The sequence below is a fragment of the Cavia porcellus genome, unplaced genomic scaffold (genome assembly GCF_034190915.1).
Source record: "Cavia porcellus strain 051 isolate PalLab524CR breed Dunkin Hartley unplaced genomic scaffold, mCavPor4.1 scaffold_5, whole genome shotgun sequence".
Taxonomy (NCBI): Eukaryota; Metazoa; Chordata; class Mammalia; order Rodentia; family Caviidae; genus Cavia; species Cavia porcellus.
In genome coordinates this window covers 28607109-28634345 of record NW_026947488.1, presented here as the reverse complement: position 1 = coordinate 28634345, position 27237 = coordinate 28607109, and the positions used below count along the sequence as shown (strand labels likewise).

The 27237-nt window shown below is 43.8% G+C and overlaps 1 protein-coding gene across 6 annotated transcripts; it reads right to left on the bottom strand.

The window, feature by feature from the left end:
* Positions 1-800: 800 nt before the first annotated feature.
* Positions 801-27237, bottom strand: Commd7 (COMM domain containing 7). 6 transcript variants are annotated; one of them, XM_003476398.5, is made up of 9 exons: positions 27056-27225; positions 14894-14947; positions 14696-14798; positions 5560-5616; positions 5443-5480; positions 4793-4883; positions 4362-4411; positions 3434-3482; positions 801-2310 (listed from the first exon to the last, which is right to left on the bottom strand). In XM_003476398.5, exons 1-9 carry the CDS (start codon positions 27137-27139, stop codon positions 2234-2236), a joined length of 603 nt encoding a protein of 200 aa, XP_003476446.1. In that variant the 5' UTR covers positions 27140-27225; the 3' UTR covers positions 801-2233. The 6 variants fall into 6 exon arrangements, with proteins under 6 accessions (XP_003476446.1, XP_023415919.1, XP_013015475.1 ...); XM_023560151.2 differs by lacking the exon at positions 3434-3482 and having other exon boundaries at positions 27056-27232; XM_013160021.3 differs by lacking the exon at positions 5560-5616 and having other exon boundaries at positions 27056-27231.

Genomic DNA, 27237 nt, shown 5'->3' with positions numbered 1-27237 from the left:
CTGAGCTAAAGCCGCAGCCCCTTATCTAAGGGTTTTATTTGCTCTTTTTGTGAGGACTGAACCCACAGTCTAGTGTGTGCTGGGTAAGTGCTCTCTGACTAAGCTACACCACCAGCCCTTTTTTTGGTCTAAGACAGGGTCTCATTATGTAGTTCAGGCTGGCCTGGAACTCATGTCGTAGCCCAGGCTGACATCGAATTCACAGTGATATTCCTGCCTCAGCCTCTTGAGTGCTGGACTTACAGGCATGCGCCACTAAACTGAAGCCCAGCCTTTTTTTTTCTTCTTGGTACCAGGGATCAAACTCGCAACCTTGCACTTTCCAGGCAGGTCCATATGCCACTGAGTTAAATCCCTGACCCATTTTTTTATACTGATAAATGCACATACTCCATGATCCAGCAATTACATATCTATATTTACCTTATTTATTACTATATGTACAAAATGATACACATTGCTCAAGATCAGTTGTAATAGTACTTATAAGAGAAAAATAATGGAAATAAATCAAGCACCCATCAGCAGGAAACTGGTTAAATAAATCATCCATTTGAAGATACAGGTGTGTTGATTACAGAGAATGAAGTAGCTCTCTATGCTCCCATCTGAAATGATTTCTCAGATAAGGGAGAAAAGTGAGGCGCAGGATGGCATGTGTATCATGCTTCAATTTGTGCAGGAAAAAAAAATCAATATGCATATATATGCGCAATACAGAAATAGCTTCAGGACACAAAATAAACTACTAACAGAGGCTGCCTCTGAGAGAGCAAAGGAGGTAACCAGGGAGAGGCACAGAGAGGAAAGCAACTTTATTTATTTATTTATTTTTATATATATTTTTTGTCTTTTTCGTTTTTATCAGTACCAGGGATCGAACTCACGATTGCCTGCTGGCAAGGCAGGTGCTTATGCCGCTGAGCTAAATCCCCAGCCCCGAGGAAAGCAACTTTACAATGGATCTTTCATGCTATGGGCACACATCATCCATCCAAAACAGCACAAAGTTCCGAGGACGGAGGGAGGAGCAGGAAGAAAAGCCACATAACAAACTGGGGACATTCACAGGTATGCCTTTATCATGATGCCTTTAATTCCAGTTTCCTGAGCTGCTCTTACAAATTCCAATTTTGGACCACAGACCATCCCACTGGAGACTCAGAACCTTTAACAAAACTAGGAAAATCTTTTTTTTTTTTTTGCGGTACTGGGGATGGAACTCATGACCTCATGCTTGCCAGGCAGACACTTATGCCACTGAGCTAAATCCCCAGCCCTTGAAAATCATTTTTTTGATATGAGGTCTCACATTATAGCCTAGGCTGGCCTCAAACTCACAGTGATTCTCCTGCTTCAGCTTTCTGAGTGCTGGGATCACAGGTAGATGCCACCACACCTGACCTTAGGAAGATACTTTTGAAGACAAGAGCAGTATTCTCTGGATGTAGATGCAGAAAGGTAGCAGGACTCATACTTTTTGTTCCATTTTCATGGTTCTGGGAGCGAACCTAGGGCCTTGGCATTAAGGTATATCCCCAGCTTTCCTTCCTTTTGTTTTTTGAGAATGGTCTCACTGAAATTGCCCAGTGCAGACTCAAATCTGCAGACCTCAGCCTCCCAGAGTGCTGGGCTCCCATACTTCTCTTTTTAGGGCCTTTTTTATTCACCATCTAATCAGCAGAGATGTTCAACTGGAAAAGAAACAAGCTACAACAGCCTCTAAAAGCTTGCCTCACTACAGTGTGACAGGACAAACCCAGAAGAATGGACAGCGATCTTTCCAGAGGGTACAAACATGCCTGTGCAGAGGCATCTCAGTAAAGCCTGACGGGCAAACACCACCACCGCCAAGGCGGAATGTGCGGGACTGGAGGGAGCCCCACAGCTCATCCCCACGCTCTTCCTCTCCCTCAGCCACAAGCCAGCTCTGTGTTTGGCAGGGAAGAGGTGGAGCACGTCATTTTGTATCATGGCACCGTTCGTTTGCTTTGGAACTTTTATTTTCACCGGTGAATCTGAGATGCAATAGCCTGTCCGAAAATCTAAAACCTCCTGGGAGGTAGGGGTGGTGGTTCCCTTAACAAGTTTACAGGGAAGTGGTGCAGGGCCCTTTAAGTACTTAATCCTGTTGTTTTTCAGAAACCTTTTGCACCTGGGCTCCCAAGAAGCTGGAGGACCTGCAGGAGGGGCCTCTGGGAGCTGCCTGGTGAAGGGCGCTGCGCGCACAGGATCAACTCAAGCACTCCATGCTGGCCCTAACCCGCTCCATCTCGTGCAGGAAACTGTAGAACTGAGGCAAGGTTAATTCTGGGGAAAGAAAATTCAGCTTCAGTTAGGTTTTCCAACTCCACAGAATCACCAAGGAAATTCTTTTTCACCCAAAGATTTTTTTCCTTCAGTGCTGAGATGGAACCCAGAGCCTCGTGCATGCTAGGCAAGCACTCTAAAACCGAGCTGCACCCCAGCCTGGGCTCTCTCTCTCTGTCTCTCTGTCTCTCTGTCTCTCTGTCTCTCTGTCTCTCTCTGTCTGTCTCTCTCTCTCTCTCTCTCTCTCTCTCTCTCTCTCTCTCTCTCTCTCGGTTTAGTGCATCTAAGCTGCCCTTAAGAACAGACCTGAGAGGGGCGGGGAATTTAGCTCAGCGGAATAAGCACCTGCCTTGCAAGCAGGCAGTTGTGAGTTCGATCCCTGGTACCGATAAAAATGAAAAAGACAAAAAAAAAAAAAAGAATAGCCCTGGGGGCTGGGGATTTAGCTCAGCGGCATAAGTGCCTGCTTTGCTAAGTGTATGGTTGTGAGTTCGATCCCTGGTACTGATTTAAAAAAAGGAAAAAAAAAAAAGAAGAATAGACTTGAGAGCCTTGAACATAGGAGGCTCTTCACTCCACAGAAGAGGTGGAGATGTGGCATTAAAATGGCACAACTCATAAAGAGATTGAAAATGACCAAGATATATTATACAATGTACCAGTTCCCTCCAAAGAACACCACCATTATATTACAAACATGCACCAGAAAGCTAAACTATTAAATAAAATGGCCTAACTCCATGGCATGGGGGATGGAAGGACATCGCTCAGGGTGTTCCGGGAGGCTTCTTCAGCAAGAACATCTTGTTTCTCAAGGAGCTTCAGTTCTAGCCATTCCTTTCCCATTCCCTTTTCCAAAAATCCTCCTCACCTGTGAGGTCACCAACCTGCTCATGGCTTAGTAATTTTTTTCCCTTTTTTTTTTGGTACCAGGAATTGAATTCAGGACCTGCCGTTTTCCAGGCAGGCACTTGTGCCACTGAGCTGTATTGCCGGTTTCCTTTGGCAGAGGACAGCTTGGTGGTGAACTTTTCTTGGAAGAAATGGTTCATAGTGCCCATAGCAGCCCAACCAACTGAAGAGAACACAGAAGTGGAAAAGCTCTAATGAAATTCTGACTCACCTATATACAAATTTTCAATTTGATTTCCTTTCTTAACCACCAACTTTAACTATTAAAGAAAGAAAAAAATTTAAATTAAAATAAGGACAACAGGACAAAGAAATTCTGAGAAACCTGACCACTTAGCCATCCCAGGCCCTCTGCCTGCTAAGCATGTGCTCCACCGCTGAGCCACACCCCAACCCCTCCGCTCAGCTTCTGACTTGAGAATCCACAGAAGGCCACCAAAATGTCCTGCAGTTTCTATGATTATAGGAACATCCAAGATTTTTTTTTTTTTTTTTGGTACCAAAGATCAAACTCACCACCTAGCACTTGCCAGGCAGGCGCTCATGCCACTGAGCAATCCCCAGCTTTTTTTTAAAAAAACAGTATCAAGGATAGAATCCTTGTACATCCTTGTATCACTGAGCTACATGGAAGCCTTTCTTATTTTGGGACAAGGTCTTGCTATATTGCCACGCTGGCATCAAACTTGCCACACTCTTGCCTAGGCCTCCCGTGTACCTGGGATTACAGGTATACACCACCATGATTGGCTAGATTTAAATTGTTTTGTTTTAGTAGTGGGAACTGAACCTAGGCCCTTTGCAGTCAGCTGTATCCACAGCTTGTTTTATTACTGTTGTTTTTTATTTTGAGACAGGGTCTCGTTAAATTGCCCAGACTAAACTTGAATCTTGCCTTAGCTACTTAAAGTACTAGGATTACAAGTATGCACACCACTACACCCGGCTCAGATTTAATATGTTTTTATCAAGTCAAAAGTCTTCCCATTTTCTTTTTTTTTTTTTTCTCTTTTTGTCTTTTTCTTTTTTATTGGTACCAGGGATTGAACTCATGACCACACACTTGCAAGGCAGGCGCTTATGCCGCTGAGCTAAATCCCCAGCCCCAGTCTTCCCATTTTCAAAGATTAAAGACTTACTTGTAAAAAAATACTTCCTACTTTCTCCAGTTCACTGCTCCCAGATGTTACTGTAACACAAAAGAGAAAAATATAAGTGAGAGTTGGGGATATAGCTCAGTGGCAAAGCACCTGCCTGGCAAGCACAAGGTAGTAAGTTTGATTCCCAGTACCAAAAATAAATAACAACAAGTGATTGGAGACTTCCCTGAGGACACTGATTTTTCAGGCTGTCTAGCAGGGAGATGTGCTCTTGGCTAAGTCAACCCGGGACAGATTGGCCAGGAATGGAAGCAGCTGCTAAACATGGACGGCGTTCACAAGGTGGCTGCAGGCCCCACCCTGTCTGTGTGAGACTCAGGACACATACCCCACTAAAGATTCCCCACTGAAGATCCCCAAAAGCTTCTGCAACTCAACCCACATAAGCCAAGTGAACCAGGACTACTTACCTCCAAACTTCCATTCCATATCGATCAGCTGGTTAATCATCAGGGTCTGACCTACCGCCCACTGAGCAAGGGCAGGAGTGTTCTGTTTCCACTAGAGCAAGTGCAAAAGCCAAAGTCACAACCATGCTGGAAAGTCCAACTCCCCAGGGGAGGGCTCAGCCTGCACACACACCCCCGCAGGTAGAGAGGGGAACACAGCAGCGCAAGACATACAAACATTGCCTTTCACTCCAAGATTTTACCTACGTTGGAACAAAAACTGTATGGATTTACACTACGTCAAGTCAGAGGGAAAGGATCACCGATGCACTATACAGTTCTGGTTAGAATCTATATGTGTCATTCATATGAAACCAAATGGCATGATGCATTGCCGAGTTTGCCTTGGTTGGCATTTTCCATTTGCTTTTTCTTGTGATATAAAAGATAAGGATTTTAACCTTGAGCTGGGCATGGTGTCACAAGCCTGTAATCTCAGCACTTAGGAGGCTGAGGCAGGAGGATCGCTGCAAATTCAAGACCAGCCTAGGTTACAAAGTGAGCTCAAAGCCAGCCTGAACTGCATAGTGAGAACCTGTCTCTAAAACAACAACAACAACAAAAAGACTTAAAAGGAATTATACTTTCAAAAAGAACAAGAAGTACTATACCTTTTCAGAAAAGTAAGTGGCTTTCTCCTCGCTAAGACCTGAAAGGGAACAGGAGGATCATGAACACAGTGAAGAGCCGCAGTGGCCCTCTTCTCTACAGCCCTGGCCATCACCTACCCAGGGTTATGAAATCTGCCCGCACCTGCTCTACGGAGAGACTCTTCTTCAGGGCACCTGCAAAGAGGCAAATCACTGAGTCATCTGGCAGTAAGTGTTGACAGGCACAACCTCTGCCAGACAGGACAGGAGCATCACAAGCTGGGGAGAAACTGTGCCTCCAAAACCAGGTTTGCTTCTGTGAAACTGAGCTGTCTCCCAACACGCACGAGACAATTCAATGTGTGGCCACTTGTTGAATTTGGTCTCTTACATTCTAATTAAAATTTAAAAGTCCAGTCGTCAGTTGCACCAGCTGTTTCAGATGCTCCGACAGCCACACAGGCGGTTTCCACCCATGCTGAAGTCCCTGGTGCCGTCCTGGGAAACCAGCAGAACACCGAGACGGGCACAACAGTCGGCTGCTACAATTCATGAGCCACATCCGAGGTGCAGTCCTGTCTCCCCATCTCCCCTTGGGGACCTGGTAACATTTCCCCCCCAGGGACAGCTTTGTTCTGCCTCTAGGCTTCCACTCCTGAAAGCAAAGCACTACCAGCAATCTAGGCTTCTCTGTCTCTGTCTCTGTCTCTCTCCCTCTCTCTCTCTCTGTCTCTCTCTCTGTCTCTCTCTGTCTCTCTCTGTCTCTCTCTCTCTCTCTCTCTCTCTCTCTCTCTCTCTCTCTCTCTCTCTCTGTCTCTCTCTCTCTCTCAATATATATATACATTTTTTTTGGTACCAGGGATCAAACTCACAACCTCACACTGGTCAAGCAGGTGTTTATGCCACTGAGCTTAATCTCTGACCTCAACATTTACAGCTGAAGTCACACCTGGAGTCACAATTTAGCATCCATTTTAACCTTTTCTGCTTCACAATTACCAGATGATTAAGGACTAAGAAGGTGTCTACCACCATCAAGGGAGAGGCCTAAAATGAACCTATACTCTACGCCCAATCAAAAGAAACAGACTGGCAGAATGGATCAAGAAGCAAGATCCAACAATATGCTGCATACCAGAAACACATTTAATTAAAAAAGAAATGCACACTCTTAAAAGTCAAAGGATGGAAAATAATACTACATACGACTGATTAAGAGAGACGAAGAAAGTCACTACAACCTTGTAAAGAGAACAATCAAACAGGAAGAGATAACAGTCATAAATACCCATGCACAAAATACTAGCACACCCAACTATATAAAACAAATATTAGCCAAGTGGCCGTGTATGTCTGTAATCCCAGCACTCAGGAGACTGAGGCAGGAGGATTATTGCAAGTTCAAGACCATCCTGGGCTACAAAGTGAGGCCAGCTTGAACTACATAGCAAGACTCTGTCTCAAAAAGACCAAAAAAAAAAAGATATAAAAAATCAAATAAGCATGAATACAATTGTAATGGGGGACCTCAATACCACTGTCACAAATGTATTAACCAAACTCCGCCACCACCACAAAAAAATCAACAAAGAAATATCAGAACTGGGCCAAACGTTTTTTTGTTTTTGGTACTAGGAATCAAACTTACAACCTCATGCTTGCCAGGCAGGGTCTTACACCACTGAATTAAATTCCTGGACCACGCCATATGAACAAATGGACTGAGTAGATATTTTCAGATGTTCCACACTACAACATCTGTTATAGTCAGGGTTGGCAAGGGAACAGATTTAATAGAGGATATGTAATTTATTTTTCTTTCTTTTTTCTCCTTTTCTCAGGATATATAATTTATAGGATTATTTTACAATATTCACTCCAAATGTCAAATGCAGAGGTGTGCAAGAGATCTGTTCAGACTGGGGATATAGGTCAGCAGTACAGTGCCTGCTCAGCAAGAGTAAAGTCTTGAGTTTGATTCCTGGGACCAAAAAAAGAGAGATCTGTCCATATACTAGAGACCCAAAGAATCCAGCTGAGGGCTTGGATGCCACAGCGATGCTCTGCATGAGTTGAGCTAAAGATCCAGAGCCCACAGTCACGTTCTCCACAAGTCCAGCTAGAGGTCTAGAGCCCAACAATGTCTTCTGCAAGTCTGTATCAAAGATCTATAGACTGGGCATGGTGGCACATGCCCATAATCCCAGAACTCAGAAGAATGAGGCAGGAGGACTGCTATGAATTTGACACCAGCCTGAACTACACAGTGAAACCCAGTCTCAAAAATATGAGAAAAAAAAAAAAAAAAAAAAAAAAAAAAGGACATGCACTGGGGAGACCCAAAGGTCAGTGGTGGCGCATACCTATAACCCCAGCACTCAGGAGGCTGAGGCAGGAGGATCTCTGAGAGTCTGAGACCAGTCTGGGCTACAAAGTGAGCTCAAGGCCAGCCTAAACTGCATAGTGAAACTCTGTCTCAAAAAGACAAAAACACCCAAGGTCAGTGGTAGAAGCTAGAAAGCCCCAGCAGGGTGACAGGTTTGTGCCACCAGGTTGAGGGATGTGCCCTGGAGCCAGGAAGTAACACTTGAAGTAAGGACCAGAGCTCCTGAAAGGGAACAGCAACTATGCAGCAACAGCAAGGACCCAAGCCCCTCCAACAACAAGAACAGCTAAAGAGTCCATATTGGAAAACCAGCGCGACAAGCTTCTCCAATCACTGCACGCCATCTTCCCCTCCAGTTCTTCTTTTATGCTGTTGGTATAATCCTCCAGAGGTTCTTTCATACCCCAAACACGCTGACTCAGTCCAGCTGGGTGTTCCAAGCTGACCATTAGTTAGTTAATCCATACAACATCAGAATATACATTCTTCTCAGCTGGGCTCCAAAACAGACCATATTCTCCCTCATACACATGCTTACATAAATGTAAAGAAACTGAAATTATCCCACACATATTAACAGACCATAGTGTAATACAACTGGAAATCAATGGCAAAAGAATCCACAAAAACTTCATTAATATATGGAAATTAACACCTTACTGGACAACCAATAAGTTACGGATGAAATTAAGTGATACAATTAAGCAATAATGCCAATACAACATACCAGAACTTATGGGATGCAATGAAAGCAATTGTACAATGAAAATTTATAGCTCTGAATTTCCATATTGGAAAAACAGAGTACGCTCTGCCAGGTGTGGTGGCTCACGCCTATAATCCCAGCACTCAGGAGGCTGAGGCAGGTGCATCACTGCAAGTTCAAGACCAGCCTGGGCTACAAAGTGAGCTCAAGGCCAGCCTCAACTGCATAGAAAGATCCTGTCAAAAAAAAACTGAAAGCATTCACTCTAAAATCAGGAACAAGACAAGGATGCCCACTATCACTACTCTTCATCAACACAGGTCAGGAAACATTAATCAAAGCAAGTGAAAGAAATAAAAGGAATAAGGATAGGAAAGAAAGAAATTAAATTAACTTTTTTTTTTTTTGTCTTTTTCTTTTTTATAGGTACTGGGGATCGAACTCACAACTGCCTGCTTGCAAGGCAGGCACTTATGCCACTGAGCTAAATCCCCAGGCCCTTTTTTTGGTCTTTTTGAGACAGAGTCTCGCTATGTAGTTTAGGCTGGCCTTGAGCTTCTGTGTAACCTAGGCTGTTCTCAAAATTGCAATGATCCTCCTGCCTCAGTATCCTGAGTGCTGGGATTACAGGTGTGTACCACCACACCTGGCTGAAAGTAACACTATTTGAGGATGATATGATACTCTACATAGAAGACCCAAAAAATTTTAGTAATGTAACTTGGATACAAAGTCAACACTCAAAAATTGGGGCTGGGGATTTAGCTCAGCAGCATAAGTGCCTGCCTTGCAAACAGGCAGTCGTGAGTTCAATCCCTGGTACCAATAAAAAGACAAAAAAAAAAAAAAAAAAAAAAAATTAACAACATTTTTGTACTGAAATAACAAACTCACTGAGAAAGAAATTAAGGACAGTACACATTTCATAATAGGGTCAAAAAAATGAAACACTTAGGAATCAATTTAATGAAGGAAGTAAAAGATGTGAAAACCACAGTTCTCTGAAGAAGATCATAACCAGGGATATAGTTCAGTGGCGTAAGTGCCTGCCTGGCAAGCACAAGGTCCTGAGTTAAATTCCTGGTACAAAAAAAAAAAAAAAAATACATCAAAGATCATATCAGAGAACAGAATAATATCTCTTGTTCTTGGGTAGGAAGGACCAAGCAATATAGTGAATCGACACTACTTCCAAAACTGTTATACAGATTTAATGCAATTCCAATCAAAATACCAATAGCATACCTCACAGAATTAGAGAAAACAATCCTAAAATTCATTTGGAAACAGAAGAGACCTAAAACAGGAAAAGCAATTCTGCGAAACAAAGGCAAGGCAGGGGACATCACAAATCTTAGCTTAAAATCATACTACAAAGCTACTGTAATAAGAACAGCACAGTGGTGGGCATAGTGGTGCACACCTGTAATCCCAGCACTCAGGATACAGCAGAAAATGCCCCCACCCAGCAGGATACTTAGTCTGTTAGTTGCCCAGGTAACAGTTCCTGTGATAGTGCCTGTTACTTCTGTTTCTTAGAAGCATCTGGTCACTATGATGCATATTTTAAGAACTAGTCAATAACCACCAAATATTCTGCTTCTGTACTTCCTGCTTATGCCATATAAACCCCAAACTACCAAGCATCAGGGCCTGACATTTTTTTCTTGAGGTCAGTGCCTGTCAATGTTAAATAACCCTGCCTCCAAATTCTGGGTGACGTTTTGGTGTTTCTGTTTGCTGTTGTAAGGAGGCTAAGGCAGGACAACTGCAGGACAAAAGTGAGCTCAAGGCCAGCCTGAACTGCATAGTGAGCCCTGTCTCAAAAAGACAAAAAAAAAGAAAAAGAAAAAGAAAGAGAAACCCCGAGATCAATGGAACAAATTGGAAGATGTAGAAACAGCTCCAAACATAGCTAGCCACCTATCTTTCACAAAGGAGCCAAACACCTTCACTGGAAGGAAGATAGCCTTTTTAATAAACAGTGCTAGAAAAACTGACTTTCCAAACCAGATGCATGCCTATAATCCTAGCACTTGGGGAAACTAAGGCAGGAAATCACTGTGAGTTCAAATCCAGTCTGGGCTACAAAGTGAGTTCAAGGGCAGCCTGAACTCCATAGTGAAACCCTGCCTCACAAAAATAAAAACAGGGCAGAGGGTTTAGCTCAGCAGCACAAAAGCCTGCCTGGCAAGCATAAGGTCCTGAGTTCTATCCCTGGTACCAAAAACAAACAAAAAAAATTTGCTTAATAAAAGAAAAAGTCAAACTAGTATGGTGACATATGCCTGTCATTCTAGCCATCTGGGAGGTCTAGGCAGGAGGATCCCAAATTCAAGCCCATCCTGGGCAACTTAGTAAGAGCCTTTCTCAAAATCAAAAAATACAAAAGGATCGGGAATGTGGCTCAGTCGGAAGACCCTGAATTCAACCAGGGTCCACAAGGGTAAAACAAAAGAAAACAAAACAAAAGTTACTGATCACTCATGAGGGTTATCTTGGTAAGTACTGAAATAAAACCAAGTTTAAATATTGTACCTACTGCCGAATTACCTGTAATGTATCTAGGAGAGCATAATGATAATGACTATCATCTTATCAAGAGCAGGCCAATGACAGTCTCTGCGCTTTCTTCTAACAATGATTTCAAACAATGTGCTCTCCCAGTACATTCAAGAAGGCAATTCTCAAAAAGAAGAAGAAGAAGAAAGCAATTCTCCCAGAGGTTAAGCCACCTGGCTCAAGGTCTCCCCCAACTGAGGCAGCTTAGTGAGTACGCTCTGAAGGGCCACCCAGCTACCAAAGGAATCTGAGGCCCTATCTGGGTCGGAGGGACTGGCCAACCTCAGACACCATGCAGGAAGGCACGAGGGAATCATGAACACTGCTGCATATCTCCCTTTCAGATATGGTAACAGCATGGTGCTTATCTCCAGAGGTAGGTAACAAGACAAGATGAAAAGATAACTCACTCTGGGGTTGAGCGGAGCAGGAGAAGCGAAGAATTAGATGTGTTAGGTTCCCTGTGATGAAAGTAATCCTTATGTACAAAAGAAGTACCAATAACAATACAATAAAACAATCAGTTTGGAGAGTAGTTAGAGGGAGTGGATGTAGATTAAATGACATGACATGGGTGGACAGTTGGTAAGAGAGGTATCCTTTTTTTTTTGAGACAGGGTCTTGCTGTCTGGTCAAGGTGACCTTGAACTCGAGGTAATTCTCCTGCTTCAGTATGCTGGGATCACAGGTATGTCCCACATTTGCTTAGATGGTACCCTTTCTTATTCTGCTACTGATGATTGAACCAAGGTCTTCACACTGAGCTACATCCCCAACATGTTTTTTCACTTTTTGAGATAGGACCTTGCTAAATTGTCCAGGACAGGCTCAAACCTGTGATCCTCCTGCCTCAGCTTGCCGAGAGCTGTGATTACAGGTGTGCATCACCATGCCTGGCTAAGAGGGGTATGCTTAAAATTTACATACTCAGGAATGCGGACATAGTCTAAGAGTACAGTACTTGCCTAGAGTTCATGAGCCCTGGGTTTGAGCCTCAGTGCTGTCCTTTACCCAAGAAATCATTACACACTAGACAGCAAAAGAAGAAATCGTTTTTGAAGGCGTGAGGATTGGATCCATATACTACACCTGCATATACTACAGGTTCATTTTAAATAGCAAATATTGGGAGGAGCGGCAGGATGCAAGCTGTGCTGTAAAGACAGCACTTCAGGGCAAGCTGGAGTTTGGATAGGGCACAAAGGGCTAAGAGTGAGAACCTTATTTATTTATTTTATTGACACCGGGGATTGAACTCATGACCGCACACTTGCAAGGCAGGCGATTATGCCACTGAGCTAAATCCTCAGCCCCCTCCCTCACTTGTTTACTTTCTTGCTTGATTCCTCACTCTCTGCCCCCCCCCCCACTTTTCTTTGGGACAGGTTCTCACTCTGTAGCCCAGGCTGGCTTTGATCTTGTGGTGATCCTCCTGCCTCAGTCTCCCAAGTGATGCCATTACCATTGTGCCACCAATGGTAATGGTGGCATTATCAGCTTTGGGGGGTTCCTGAGATACCTCCACCTCTAATGAGCTGCACTTATACAGTGAGATGTTAAACAAAAGCAGGACCTGAACAGCAGAAGAGGAAAGAGATGGGGCATTATATTTCTGATCAGATTCAGAAAGGTTCTAAACACCAAACTACAGGTTCATTTTAAATAGCAAATATTGGGAGGAGCGGCAGGATGCAAGCTGTGCTGTAAAGACAGTACTCCAGGGCAAACTGGAGTTTGGATAGGGCACAAAGGGCTAAGAGCTTGTTCTGTGAGGGCAGCCTTTGGATCTGCAAAGAATCAAACAGGAGGCAAAGGGCTTAAGAAGAGCCCAGCTCCTCCAAACTTCAATGTTAGATGCTGAAGAAATGACCATTTTTGTTTTTGCTTTTGGAGGCAGCTTCCACTATGTAATTCAGTCTGGCCTTGAACTTGCTTGTGTGGCCCAGGCTGGCCTCAAACTTACAGTGGTCCTCCTGACTCAGCCTCCCAGTACTTAGTACTGGGATTATAGGTGTGCATCATATGCCAAGTTAAGAGATATTCTAAGAGAAGTGGAGAATACAGTTCTGGATATGGTGGCAAATGCCTGTAATCCCAGCATTTGGGAGGCAGAGGCAGGACAGTCACCATGAGTTCAAGACTGCCTAGGTTACATAGTAAGACTGTGTTTCAAAAAACAAAACAAAACACAAAAAAATGGAGAATACAAGCCGGAAGACCTTGCAGAAAAGAAAAGTAAAACAAATAGAAATTATTGAGAGCTGAGAAGTATAGCAAACCAAACCAAAGACCTTAATTCAAGAATCTGAAAAGCTTCCCAATATTAACTAGTCAGAAATGATTTCCATCCTTATATTAGGTGAAGTTTTATAATATGATATTGAGACAGTGGACTGAAAGCCCCTATCTATCAACACATCTATCAAAAGGCTCCAGGGCTGGAAGCAGAGTTCAGTGGTAGAGTACCTGCTTAATATGCATAAGGCCTTGAGTTAGATCCTTAGCACCATGCACACGCATGAGCACACACACACACATACATACATACATACATGCACTCATGCACGCATGCACACGGAAACCCTCTCTGACTCATCTTCCATTTTTCCCTGTTGACAGAGGACATTTTCCCTGAGGACAGAGGCCAGGATCTCATTCGTGCTCTGCACATGCTCTATGACTGAGCTGATCCCCAGCCTGGGGTTGTCACTTGATTCTCTGGAACTCTGGACTGTTTTAAAAGTGTATGATACAGCTTAACCTAGAAGCCCAGCTACTCCATAGGCTGAGGCAGGAGTTTGAGCTTAACCTGAGCCACTTAGTGAGACAGTGTCTCAAATTTAAAAATGGCTTAGGATGTAGCTCAGCACTCCCAAGGTCCAACCTCCAGTTTGTGTGTGTGTGGCGGGGGGGACTCCCCTCCATTTCTGTGTCTATTATGCAGAAGACACAGCCATAGTCAGGACTGAGTACAGGATGCAGACTGAGCTCTGGGTTGCATTGCTCTGTATTCCTGACATCAGACAACCACCTCTCCCCTGGCTTCCTCTGAGCACTGGCCAGGACCTCTTTGGATACTAAAATGCAGATGCAAAGTGCAAAATGTATTTGCATAAAACCTTCATATAGCTCCTGTTTGCTTTAAACCACCTCTGGATGATTTATAAGACCCAATACAATGAAATTTTTTTTTTTAAATCTTTTTTTAGACAGGGTCTCTCTATGTAGTTCAGGTTGGCCTTGGGCTCAGTTTGTAGCCCAGGCTGGTCTCAAACTCGCAATGATCCTCCTGCCTCAGCCTCCTGAGTGCTGGGATTATAGGAGTGTGCCACCACACCAGGCTCCCCAATACAATGTAAATGCTGCATTTACAGTAGTCTTACTGTGCTGTTTAGGGAACAATGAGGAAAAAAATATCTGAATATTTTCACCCGTGGTTTGTTGGATCCACAGATTCAGGGCCCAAGGACAAAATTCCTCTACTGGCTAGGGCTCCCTTCCGGGTCTAGCTTAGAACTGAATGCTCTGGCATAGTGCCCAGGGCACATCTGGTCGCCTCTCTGGAGTAAAGGAACATTCAGGTAGCAGCTCGGGCCACAGCTGCTCTGAACACTGCTCACCATTTGGAACCAGCAGGAGGCTTTTCACGATGCTTCTGAGGGGGCCAAGGCTCATCTGATTGGTGGTGGCAAATTCAGAGAGCTGAGCCAGAAACCTTTCCACCTGCAGAGGGAAGAGCACAAAGCAGGCCTTCACTCTCAAGCTTCTCCAGTGCACAAGCTGATGCTCTGGTCTCCCCTTAGCATGAAATACTTTACCTCCTTGGGCTCTGTCAGGAACTGGAAAAGCACTTCTGTCAGAGCTGAGAACTGCTGTAAAGAGAACATCACAGAATATCAGTGCAGTCTCTCCTCCTACACTAGTGGGCCAGCCCTCCAATGACAGATCCTTGTGAGAGAATAATTATAGGGATTGATACTTGCTTCTGCTTATTTGTGATTTTTTTTGTGTGTGTATTTCCTGGTACTAGGGATTGAGTGACCCCCAATCCTTTTTCCTTTCTGTTTTTCTCCCTTACTTCCTCCTTCTCTCTCTCCCTCTCTTTTTTTGTTTTGGTGCTGGGGACTGAACTCACAACTTTGTGCTTGCCAGGCAGAGGCTTGTGCCACTGAGCTAAATCCTGGCCCCATCTTTCTTTCCTTTTCTTTTTCCTTTCCTTTTCTCTGTATCTATCTCTCTCTGTTTTTTTTTTTTTTTTTTTTTTTTTTTTTTTTTTTTGTCTTTTTCCTTTTTTTATCGGTACCAGGGATCGAACTCACAACTGCCTGCTTGCAAGGCAGGCGTTTATGCCGCTGAGCTAAATCCCCAGCCCATCTCTCTTTGTCTTTTTGAGACAGGGTTTCACTGTGCAGTTCAGGCTCCAGTTCACTCACTTTGTAGCCCAGACTGGCCTTGAATTTGCAGCAATTCTCTTGCCTCAACCTCCCAAGTGCTGGGATTACAGGTGTGAGCCACCACACTCCCAGTCCTCTTTTTGAAACAGGGTCTCTCTAACTCGTTAAATTGCCCAGGCTTGGCTCAAAACTTGTGATACTCCTGCCTCAGCTTCCCAGAGTACTGGGATTAGAGGTCTGTACCATCTGCTTCTGTAGTTTTTATTGTATTCTATTTTTTTTTTTTTGTCTTTTTCGTTTTTATTGGTACCAGGGATCGAATTAACGACCGCACACTTGCAAGGAAGGCGCTTATGCCGCTGAGCTAAATCCCGAGCCCCCTTATTCTATTTTTTTGAGACAGGGTCTTGAAATGTACTATAGACTGGCTTTGAACTTGCTGTGTATTCCAGGTCAGCTTCCAACTCACACTTTTCTACCTCAGCCTCTTGAGTGCTGGGATTATAGGTATGCATAATTACACCATGTTTATGATACCTATTCTGTTTTGTTGTTGCTGTTGTTGTTGTTTTGTCTTTTAAGATAGTTTCCCTGTTGAGGCTGGCGATTTAGCTCAGCGGTGTAAGCGCCTGCCTTGCAAGCAGGCAGTCGTGAGTTCAATCCCTGGTACCAATAAAAAGGAAAAAGACAAAAAAAAAAAGATAGTTTCCCTGTGTAGTTTAGGCTCTCCTTGAACTTACTACGTAGCCCAATCTGGCCTCAGATTCTCAATGATCCTCCTGCCTCAGTTTTCCAAGTACTGGGATTACAGATGTGTGTGATACACCTGTGATATTTGTGATACCTATTCTGATCACCATAAAATTATAAATGTTCAAGAGGATCGTTGCAAGTTTGAGACTAACCTGGGCTACAAAGTAAGCCTAAAGCCAGTCTGAACTGATAGTGAGACCCTGTCTCAAAAAGACAAAAATAAATAAAGTTATAAATGTTCATACTACCTACATCAGAGTCAATATAGCCACATCAATATATTGCCTGAAAAGTACAATTTTTTTTGTCTTGTTGAGACAGGGTCTCTTTCTGCAGTTCAGGCTGGCCTTGAGCTCACTTTGCAGTCTAGGCTGGTCTCCAACTGGCATCAATCTTCCTGCCTCAGTCTCCTGAGTGCTGAGTGTGCTGGGATTACAGGCATGAGCCACTACGCCCGACTCAAGCACAAATATTTTAATGAGATACTTAAAAGATATATATTGCACGATCGTGCATGTATGCATTATAGATGGACAGACATCTCTAGGGTCCAAATACATGCATACACACAGAAAAAGATCTGAAAGGAAAAGTCAGCAGAACACTAAAAGCATTTATTATAGGGTTAGGGGTGTGGTTCAACAGTAGAGCACTTCACAGCACACCGGCGCAGGCTTTGGGTTCAATTCCCAGTACTGCCACAAAACAGACAAAACCAAACCAACTAAAACAAAAAACAAAAAAACAAAATAAAAACCAAAACCAGTTAGTTCTGTATGGCAAAACACTGGACAATTTTGAGTTTCTATTTTGAGCTGAGCATGGTGGTGCAGTCCTGTAATTCTAGCACTTGGGAGGCTGAGGCAGGAGAATCATTTCCAAGTTTGAGACCAGCCTGGGCTACAAAGTGAGCCCAAGGCCAGCCTGAACTCATAGCAAGATCCTGCCTCCAAAAAAAAATTTTTTGCTACCCTATTTTCTGTCCTCTTCACAATACTTATTACTTGTATAACAAAACAATAAATTTCAATTCATCGTAACATTGTCTAGGAATATACCTTGTGCATGTTATTCTTTTTACTAGTGCTATTTTATTAGGGATTGAGTATGTGGGCCTCCCATAAATTCCCCTGTAGAAGTTCTACTTCCCAAAGTGATTGCATTTAAAGGTAGGCCTGCAGCTGATAAAGGTAAAATGAGGCCTTAAGAAGAAGACTCTACCCCTTAGGGCTGGAGCCCTTATCAGAAGATGAAAACGTTAGACAGCACGATCTGAGTTCCAGCCCAGCCTGGGCAATTTAGCAACTTTGTGAGCCTGTCTCAAAAAAGAAACAAAAAGGGCTAAGGAGTTAGTTCAGTGCAAGGGTTTTGGATTCAATTCCCAGAACACCACACACACAGAGGCTATGTGTGTGAAAGGCTATATGTGTGTGTGTGTGTGTGTGTGTGTGTGTGTGTGTGTGTATGTATGTATATATTTTTTTTTAATTTTTTTTTTTTTTTTAGGTACCAAGGATTGAACTCATGACCTCATGCTTGCTAGGCAGTGCTTATACAGCTGAGCTAAATCCCCAGCCCACAGAAGCAATATATTAACTAAGGGTGACATATGCAAAGGTTCTAGCATGCAGCCAGGCTCTTGGTTAAACAAATGGCAATTTGTGTAGCTGAATTATAGTCACTAAAACATTTGATTCACTTTCCACACACACACACACACACACACACACAAAAGCGGGGCATGGAGGCAAACACCTGTAATCCTAGCACTGCAGGAGGCTGAGACAGGAGGATCACTACAAGTTTAAGGCCACCCTGGGCTACACAGTGAGCTAAGGACAACCTGAAGTACATAGTGAGACATCTCAACACCCACTCCCATATTAAAAACTATCCATACCATGTGCACACACGCATACAAAGAAAAAGAAAAATATAGGTGGCACTTGCCTAGCATGCATAAGGCCTTGAATTTGAACCTCAGTACCACAAATAAAAGACAATTAAAGGTACAAAATTAGCATGGAAAAACTTGAAAGCTACATACACACACTTTTTTTTTTTTTTGATACCAGGGATTGAACTCACGACCTCAGGCTTGCCAGGCAGGCACTTCTGCCACTAAGCTAATTCCCTGCTCCCCCTCCCCCAGTTTGAAAAGCCTGAATTAACATGAAATAATATAAACTAAAACCTCTCTCCGTCCCCCTCCTCAGTCCATTTGCCACAAGTGGTTAATGCTAACACACATATGAGCTTCCAGTCATTTTCTTTTGTGTTTTGCAGCACTGGGGATGGAACCCAAGGCCCTGTTATATCAGGCAAGGGCTCTTCCACTGAGCTAAGGCCTCAGCCTAATCTGCTTTTTTGTTGTGTTTTGTTTTGTTTTAGACAGGGTCTTGCTATGCTATGTAGTACAGGCTGGACTTGAACTCACTGTGTAGTCCAGGCTGGGCTCAAACTGCTGCAATTCTCCTGCTCAGCCTCCTGAGTTCCTGAGTGTTGGGCTTGCAGGTGTGTGCCATCACGCTTGGTTCACCTGCAATTTTTTTTTTTTTTTTTTTTGGGCAGAGGTACTAGGGATGGAACTCAGGACCTTGTGCTTATGTCACTGAGCTATATCCCCAGACCCCTACCTGGCTACTTTTTAGCCAGTGTTGATCCTGGGATTATCTTTCTACAGTATTTATGACACTGAGCATTAGCCTTGTAAAACTGCTGATTCTATGTAGTAAAAACCAGAACACTAAATGGCCACATTAGCACATACCTATAATCCTAATACTCAGGAGGCTGAGGTAGGAGGATTTTGAGTTTGAACAGGGCTTGGGCAACAAAGCAAGTTTCACACCAGCCTAGAACACATAGTGAGACTGTCTCAAAAATAAACAAACAAAAAACACGAGCAGTTGGGCTGGGGATTTAGCTCAGCGGCATAAGCGCCTGCCTTATAAGCAGGCAGTCGTGAGTTCGATCCCCGGTACGGATAAAAAGGAAAAAGAGCAGTCAAAAACTGGTTAAGAATTTGTCTCCTCCTTCCAAAAAAAGAATCTCTCCCCAAATTGTACTTTTTCCTTTAATTTTTTCCCTTACAACCCTATGGAACTGTCAGCTCCATGTTACTCAGGACCTTCTAAAAAATGGGGCAGCTCATTACCTACTGTCCACGTTTCCCCTTCGAGGCCCCAGCCCAGCACCAGGACTCACTCTAATCTCTCTCTCTGGTCTCAGCCCCAGTTCTCTCCAGCAGGACTCCACACCTATCTGGTCTCAGCTGCCTCTGGCCGCAGCCCTATCTCCACTTCCCCAAGCCTTCCTTATCCCCCCAAATCCTGCTGCCGAGATAGCAGCTACTCCCAACAAAAAAGGGCCAGCCTTAAGCGAACAATTAACAGAGCAAGGAGACAGCCTAAAGAATCCGATAAAATATCTGCAAACAATGCATCAGATAAGGGGTTAATTTCCCCAGAAAAGAAAGAAAAAACCCAATTTAAAATACTGGCAAAAGACTTGAGCAGATATTTTTGTTTTTTCTTTTTCTGTTTTAGACAAGGTCTCACTATGTAGTCCAGGCTGGCCAGGAACTCACAATCCTCCTGCTTTAGTCTCCTAAATGCTGGTAGTACAACCATGCACCGCACCTTCTTTTTGCTTTGTTTCTTACTGTGGCAGTACTGATGACTGATTGAATCCCAGGACTCTGTGCATGCCAGGCAAGCACTCTAACACTGAACTACACCCCCAGCCCATTAACATTTTTCAAAAAAATGCATATAAATTGCTAATAGGGATATGAAAAAAAAAAGTGCTCAACATCACTAATCATCAAAAAAATGCAAATCAAAACCACAAAAAGATATCACCTTCCTTTTGTTAGAAACACTATCATCAGAAAGATGAAAGAGACCAGGGGTGTAGCTGAGGGAGAAAGGGCTTGTCAAGCACTCAGGAGGCCCTGGGGTTGGGAGGAGGGTAGGAATAGGGGTGACAGACAGCTAGAGGAAAGAAAGTCACACCTGGGAGCCACTGCCATGCTCATGACAGCACTATGTGCAACAGCCAAGATTGGATCAGCCTCAGCCTGTGGGATGGGTAAGAAATTGTGGTGTATACACACATGACAGAATACTGCTCAACAATTGGGAAAAACTTAGAATACTTTGCAACAACATAGATGGACTTGGAGAACATGAAGTAAACAGCCACACACCATATAACAAATCCTACTAAATGACGTCACTTATATGTAAAACCTAAAAAAAAAAAATAAAGCTGAAGTACAGAGAATGGTGGTTATTGGAAGCCAGTGTGGTTGTAGGATGGCATGAGGGATCATGAGTCACAGGATAAAAGGGTATTTAGGAACCCACAAATGCAGCTCACTGGTAGAGCTCTTGCCTACCATGCAGAAGGCCCTAGGACTGATTCTGAACACTGCCCCCCCCACACACACACTCACAGAAGTATATAATTTTGTTAACTGTGAATTCGTCAGCCTGAACTATATAGTGAAACCCTGCCTTTGAAAGACCAAAAACAAATAATTTTTTTTCAATTAACTAGGAGGACTAACATCAAGAGACCTACTATACAGCATGATTAATGTTGTAGTTAACACACGTAGTTCATAACAATATGATGATGTATATGTTTTTTTTTTTTTTGGTACCAAGAATCGAACTCATGATCTTGTGCTTGCCAGGCATGCGCTGTGCTGCTGAGCTATATCCCCGGGCTTGATGTATGATATGCTTGAAAAAATGAAAAGTAGAACCAGACATGGCGGCACATGCCTGTAATCCAGGCATTCTGGGAAGCTGAGGCAACAGGATTACAAGTTCAGGCCAGACTGGGCAAGTTAGTAAGAACCTGCTTCAAAATTAAAAAAACAAAAAGGGTTGGGGAAGTAGCTGAGTGCAAAGCCCTGGGTTCAACCCCCAGTGCTGGGGGTGGGGGAAGCAGAGGAGTTGGTAAGTGCTCTTACTACTAGCCAGTAACTGGATCCAGGCACGGCAGGCATCGTAATCCCAGGCAGGAGGATGGTGAGTCTGAGGCCACTCTAGACTGTCTAAAAACAATGGTGCACACGCTGGTATTGGTCAGGCCAACAGAAAATGAACCAGAAATACTTGTCTCTCTTTCCTAGAGGAAAGATTATCCAGTGGGAGTGGGCAGGGTGGCATTTGCTGTTCAGTCTTCATATTAGTTCTTTTTACTCTGATGACTGGCAGTGACAAGGAGAATCCCCTACAGCCCAGCGCCCAGTCCTCCCCAGTGTGACCAGCCAGCCGCCTCACACAGGGCACGTGCTGGGGTGCAGGAAGGCCTTTCCAAGTGTTCACTGGATAGGGTGTAGCTCAGGGATACAGCATAGACCTAGCAAGTGTGAGATCCTGGATTAAAACCCAGCACTTTACAAAAGATAAGAAAAAATAAATGGAAAAAAGACACATAACAACAAATATTTCACAAGTCACTGAAGATCACAAGTTTGAGAGCAGGCTGGACAATTTAGCAGGACTCTGCTTCAAAAGTTTTTAGGCTGGGTATGTAGCACATGCCTGTAATCCCAGCACTCAAGAGGCTGAATCAGGAGAAATTGTAAATTCAGGGCCAGCCTAGGTTACTCAGTGAGATCCTGTCTCACAAAATAAAACAAAATGGGGAAAAAGATAACTGTGAGGTAATACATCTATAGATTTTACCATTCTGCAATGTATATGTATTTCAAACATGTTGTACATGATAAATGCATACAATTTTATCAATTTTTTAAAAATTCAAAATTCTAAAAAAAAAAAAAAAAAATTTCAAAATTCTGGGGCTGGGGATTTAGCTCAGCGGCATAAGCGCCTGCCTTGCAAGCAGGCAGTTGTCAGTTCGATCCCCGGTACCAATAAAAGAAAAAAAAAATTGAAAATTCTTGCCTAGCATGTCCCAGAATGACTCTGGAAGGGGAGAGAAAGAAGAGGAACAAGGGAGGCTAAATAGAAGCAAAAGAGGAGAAAAGGGAAGGAGAAGGAGAAAGAAAGGGAGAGAACTATGCAGCTGGATTCTCAACTTCTGAGACTCCTCCTGAAACCTTGGCTGGGGCACCTGGAAACTTTAACCTTGATAAACAATACAAACTTAATAGAGAAAATTCACTGTAGAGTTTTGTGGTATCTTAAATACCTTAAGTGCAGAGCAGCATTTGTTGATAACTCTCTCTCAGCTTAGCTGCCTCTCCCTGAAACACTCACCTGTCAAATTTAAATTGTAACTATTTTGGTCAGTAACCCTATGAAGAGATACCCAAGGTCATTCCAGATCAGAGACGCAAATCAGCCAAACAAGGAGGTAGTATCTCCACCCCCAGATCTGCAAAGGGGAAAGTTCCAGCTCTGGTAGAGGAAGGGGAGCAGGCCAGTCCTGCAAGGGTAGGGACACTGGCACACTGGGGCACCTGGTTAGCTGGTGGGCACTTGTGTAGGTGGTACCTACTGTTGAAATGGCCACGTCGCTTGACCTGCTAATTCCCCTTCAGATATGCTCCAGACACACACAAAGCCACTCCTGGAAAGCAGCGGAAGTGTCTATGAAAAGGTTGATTAAAGAAATTATGACAGAAGGGATGGGGATATGGCTCACGTAGAGGATGCACTCAGCAAGTACCAGGCCCTGAGTTCAATCCCTAGCACCAGTACATAAATAAATATTAAAGGAGATCTATTTCAAGGAATAGTGTGCATACATCTATCAAAAAAGAATTGGGGCCGGGGATATAGTTCGCTGGCCTCAGTGCCTGCCTGACAAGCAGAAGGTCCTGAGTTTGATTACCAGCACAAAAAAAAAAAAAAAAAAAAAAAAAAAAGAATTGAGCTGGGCATGATGGTTTCCTGTAGTCCTAGCGCTGGGGAGGGAGGCTGAGAAACAAGGATCCTTTGGGTACAGCAGTTTGAGGAAAGTCTAGGCAACAAAGTGAGATCCTGCCTCCCACACACAAATACACGTGCACACACTAATTTTTTTTGATAAAAGAAGTAAATTATTTCTGGGGTCCTAGGGCTTGAACCCATGCCTATGTGCATACTTAAGCATGTGCCCTATCACTGAGCTGCATCTCCATAAAAGAAAACGGAACTCATATTGGTAGATTGAGACCGGTGTATTTCTAAAAGATAAACAAGAAGCTAGGCATGATGGCACAGTCCTGTAATCCCAGGAGTGAGAAAGCTGAGGCTGGAAAATTGTCCTAACATTGGGCCCAGTCTAGATTATATAGTGAGTTTGAGGCCAAGTGTGCCATACAACTGTAATCCCAGCGCTCAGGAGGCTGAGGCAGGAGGACTGCCAGGAGTTCAAGATCAGCCTGGGCTACACAGTCAGTTCAAGGATACCCTGAGCTACACAGGGAAATCCTGACTCAAAACAAAGAAAAACCAAAACCAACCAACCAAAATTTTCTCTTTCTCAAGGTTCCACATACAAATTTTTTTATTTATTTTCTTTTTATTTTATTGGTACTCTTTCTTTTTTTGGTACACCTTAGATATACAAAACTCATAACATCATCATAGGGAATTTATATCTGTGAATGGTCACATACAATTTAGTACTCCCGAGGGCCTCTTTTTTTTTAAATTTTATTTTTATTTTATTGGTACCGGGGATTGAACTCACGACTGCCTGCTTGCAAGGCAGGTGCTTACGCCGCTGAGCTAAGGGTCTCTTTAATTTTATATATAATTTAAGTACTGAAGGCCTCCTTAACTTCTCTTTTAGTTAGGGTCTCACTATGGAGCTCAGATTCAGTATCTTCCTGCCTCAACTTCCATGCCTGGCTTCACTTTTTTTTTCTGCCACAGCAGAGCACAACTTCCACAAGAGGTCACGGCCATGAAATATTTTCTACATTTCACTGGGTTTAGCGGCTCTGACCAATATGTGATAGCACCAACATTAATGGACGGTGCCTTTTGCTCCTCTGTGTCTGTACTTCAGACTTAAATCCAGTTAGTAAATGTGGGTATTCGCAAAAGTCGGATCATCCACTAAAATGGAGGGAAAATGGTCCAAATAACTCTGGTAAACTAGTTAACAGGAAAATTATTTATCTTTTCTTTCTTTTCTTTAGGAGAATATTTTCTGTATTAAAAACAAAGGTAAAGATTAAGAGTGGTTCCATATTGAGTCAAGCTCTGGTCTTAAAAAAAACTGAGCTACCTCAAGGATCACACAATCTAGTAACTTAAAAGTCTTTTTTAGTTTTGCTGGCAGTGGTAGCAGATGCTTGGAATTTCAGCACTGAGGGGCTGAGGCAGGAGGATGGCAAATTCAAGCCCAGCCTCAGCAACTTAGCAAGACCCTGTCTCAAAAAAAAAAAAAAAAAAAAGCCCATCGTCTCAACCTCCTGCACAAAAATAGTAGTAATTTAAAGGTGTTTAGTAGCAGAATTACTTTTGTTCTATAAACAGAAGTCTTCCAGAGAACAGTGATGCCCAGTAAAAGCTAAACTATCGACCAAGACTTTGAAGTCAGACATCCGGTCCTGAATTCCTGGCTCTATCACTTCCTGGCTACTTGGTTCTAAGCAGGTTCATTTGTTTCTTTTAACTGTTTTTCTTTTCTGTAAAATGGGAATAGTAACAGCACTTACCTTTTAAGATTGTTACACACAAAGCACTTAAAATAGTCCCTGGCACAAGCTCAATTCATAACAGCTTTTTCTCTCCCGTTTTTTTTGGGGGGGGTTTGGTTTTTTTTTTTGGTATTAGGGATCAAACTCATGGCCTCACACATATCAGGTAAGGGTTTGAACTGTTGAGCTAGATCCCCAGCCCTTTTTTCTCTTTTCTTATGCAGTGCTAGGAATCCAATGTAGGGCTTGGTGCATGCTAGGAAGAGCTCTATCGCAAAGCTATGGCCCATAGCAGCTTTTTTTTTTGTCCAGGGGATGGAACTTCTACCTCATACTTGCCAAGCACGCAAACCCCAGGCCCCATAACAGTTATTTTTAAGAACTCTTTGATTAACTTTCTCATGTGTAGAATGAAAATTATTATAAGTGCCTACCTAGTAAAGTGATTACAAGGACTCAATAAGTTAATATAGACAAAGACAGAACACCCTGTGCTGACCAATCCATTGTCCACTACTCACATGAATACTCAAAAAGAGATAGCCTTGGCCAGGGATTTAGCTCAGAGGTGTAAGCACCTGTCTGGCAAATGCAAGGTTTGATCCCCAAAAACTGATAGTCTGATTTGAGAAGTGCTGAATATGTGAAAAGACTTAGAAACTGGGCGTGGTGGCACATGCCTGTAATCCCAGCACTGGAGACGCTGAGGTAGGAGGATCACACCAAATTCAAAGCCATCCTGAACTACACAGCAATATTCTGTCTAAAAATAAATACATAAATAAATGAACCAACTAAATTTCCTTTGGTTTTCTATTTACTTAATTACTATATTTATGTGATGTTGGGGATTGAATGGGACCTTATAAATTTTATGACAGGCAAGAATTCTACCACTGCACTACAATTCCCGTTTTGTAATTTTTTTTTAGTTTAGTTTTATTTAGTACTGGAGATTGAACCCATGGAGCACTGAGCTACATCCCCAAGCATCTCTTTTTACTTTTTTTTATTTTGAGACAGGGCCTCAGTAACTTGCCCAAGCTGGCCATGAACTTTTGAGACTCCTGCCTCAGCCTCTGACACTGTTCAGGTTACACTTATTTTCATTGGACAATACTGGCTTAGATCAGGTTTAGGATTATAATCCTGGTTACCATTACATTATGAAAAAAATCTAATTTTTATTCATCATCCAGGCTATGACTACATATGTGAAGAGTTGTAGGGGATACTAAGACAAAGACAGGGGCCCCACCTCCTGGCAAGTTATAACCCAAGATGTGGACACAAGATGTATCTTTAGATGAGTTTTGGTGGCACACACTGGTAATCCCAGCACTCACTTAAGAGCCTGAGGCAGGAGGACTGATGCAAGTTCAAAGCCAAACTAGTACATAGTTTAAGACCAGCCTGAACTAAAAAAAAAAAAAAGACCAGCCTGAACTACATAGGAAGATGTTGCCTGGGGCGGGAATCCCATCAGGGTATCTTGATTTGGGCAGCACCTCCAGTTTTGATAGGGAAAAGGCAAAATTTTATTTTAATTAAAAAAAATTAAACAGGGAGAAGATCCAGGCACGGTGTAATCACAGCACTTGGGAGACCGAGGCAGGACTGCTGTGAGTTCCAGGTCACCTTGGGCTACAAAGTGAGCTCAGGACCAGCCTAAACAGCAGAGTGAGACCCTATCTTAAAAAGGCCAAGGGGGCAGCGGGAGGGAGAAGGAACCTTTGCCAGCTCTCCCACCGAGGCCAGGTCCTCCACAGTGCCTGTGACTTCTGCCTGGGGTCTATCCAGGCACTGACAACTTGAGGAGGGGGTGGTCCCAGGCATGCCCCAACCCTTTCAGGGTGGCCCAGAGCCCCACTGGGGCCGGCAGTCACTGACACTCATCAGCTCTCTAGATTTCCTGCAGCCTGCCAGGGGTCTCCTTGGTTATAGTCACAGACCTGTGTCTGGACTCCACTGCTCCCCCAAACTCCCTCAGCCCCACCCCGTTACTTTGTTCCACACACCTCAGCCTCACCACGGTCCCCGCTCAGTCCCTCGGCCCAGGATTCCCCAGAAGTCCCCCTAGTCCCATCTCTGGGTCCGAAAACCACCCTGACAGCCCACAGGCCCCAGCCCCTCCCCGGCCCAGCTCTCGCTCTCCAAATGCACCCGGCTCCAGTCCCACCCCGCGGCCACCGGGACCCCGCACCCCGGCCCACCTGCGCGCCCAGCTGGTTCAGCTGCTGCATGTCACCGGCCACGGCCTCGGGCACCGGGTCCTGCGTGCAGTGCAGACGGCCCATGGCGCCCCGCAGGCCCGCGGCCGCAGTCCCAGCTTCCTGCCCCGCCGGCCTCGCCGCGCTTTCGCAGCCGCACTTTCGCCACGGCGGCCGCCGCCGCC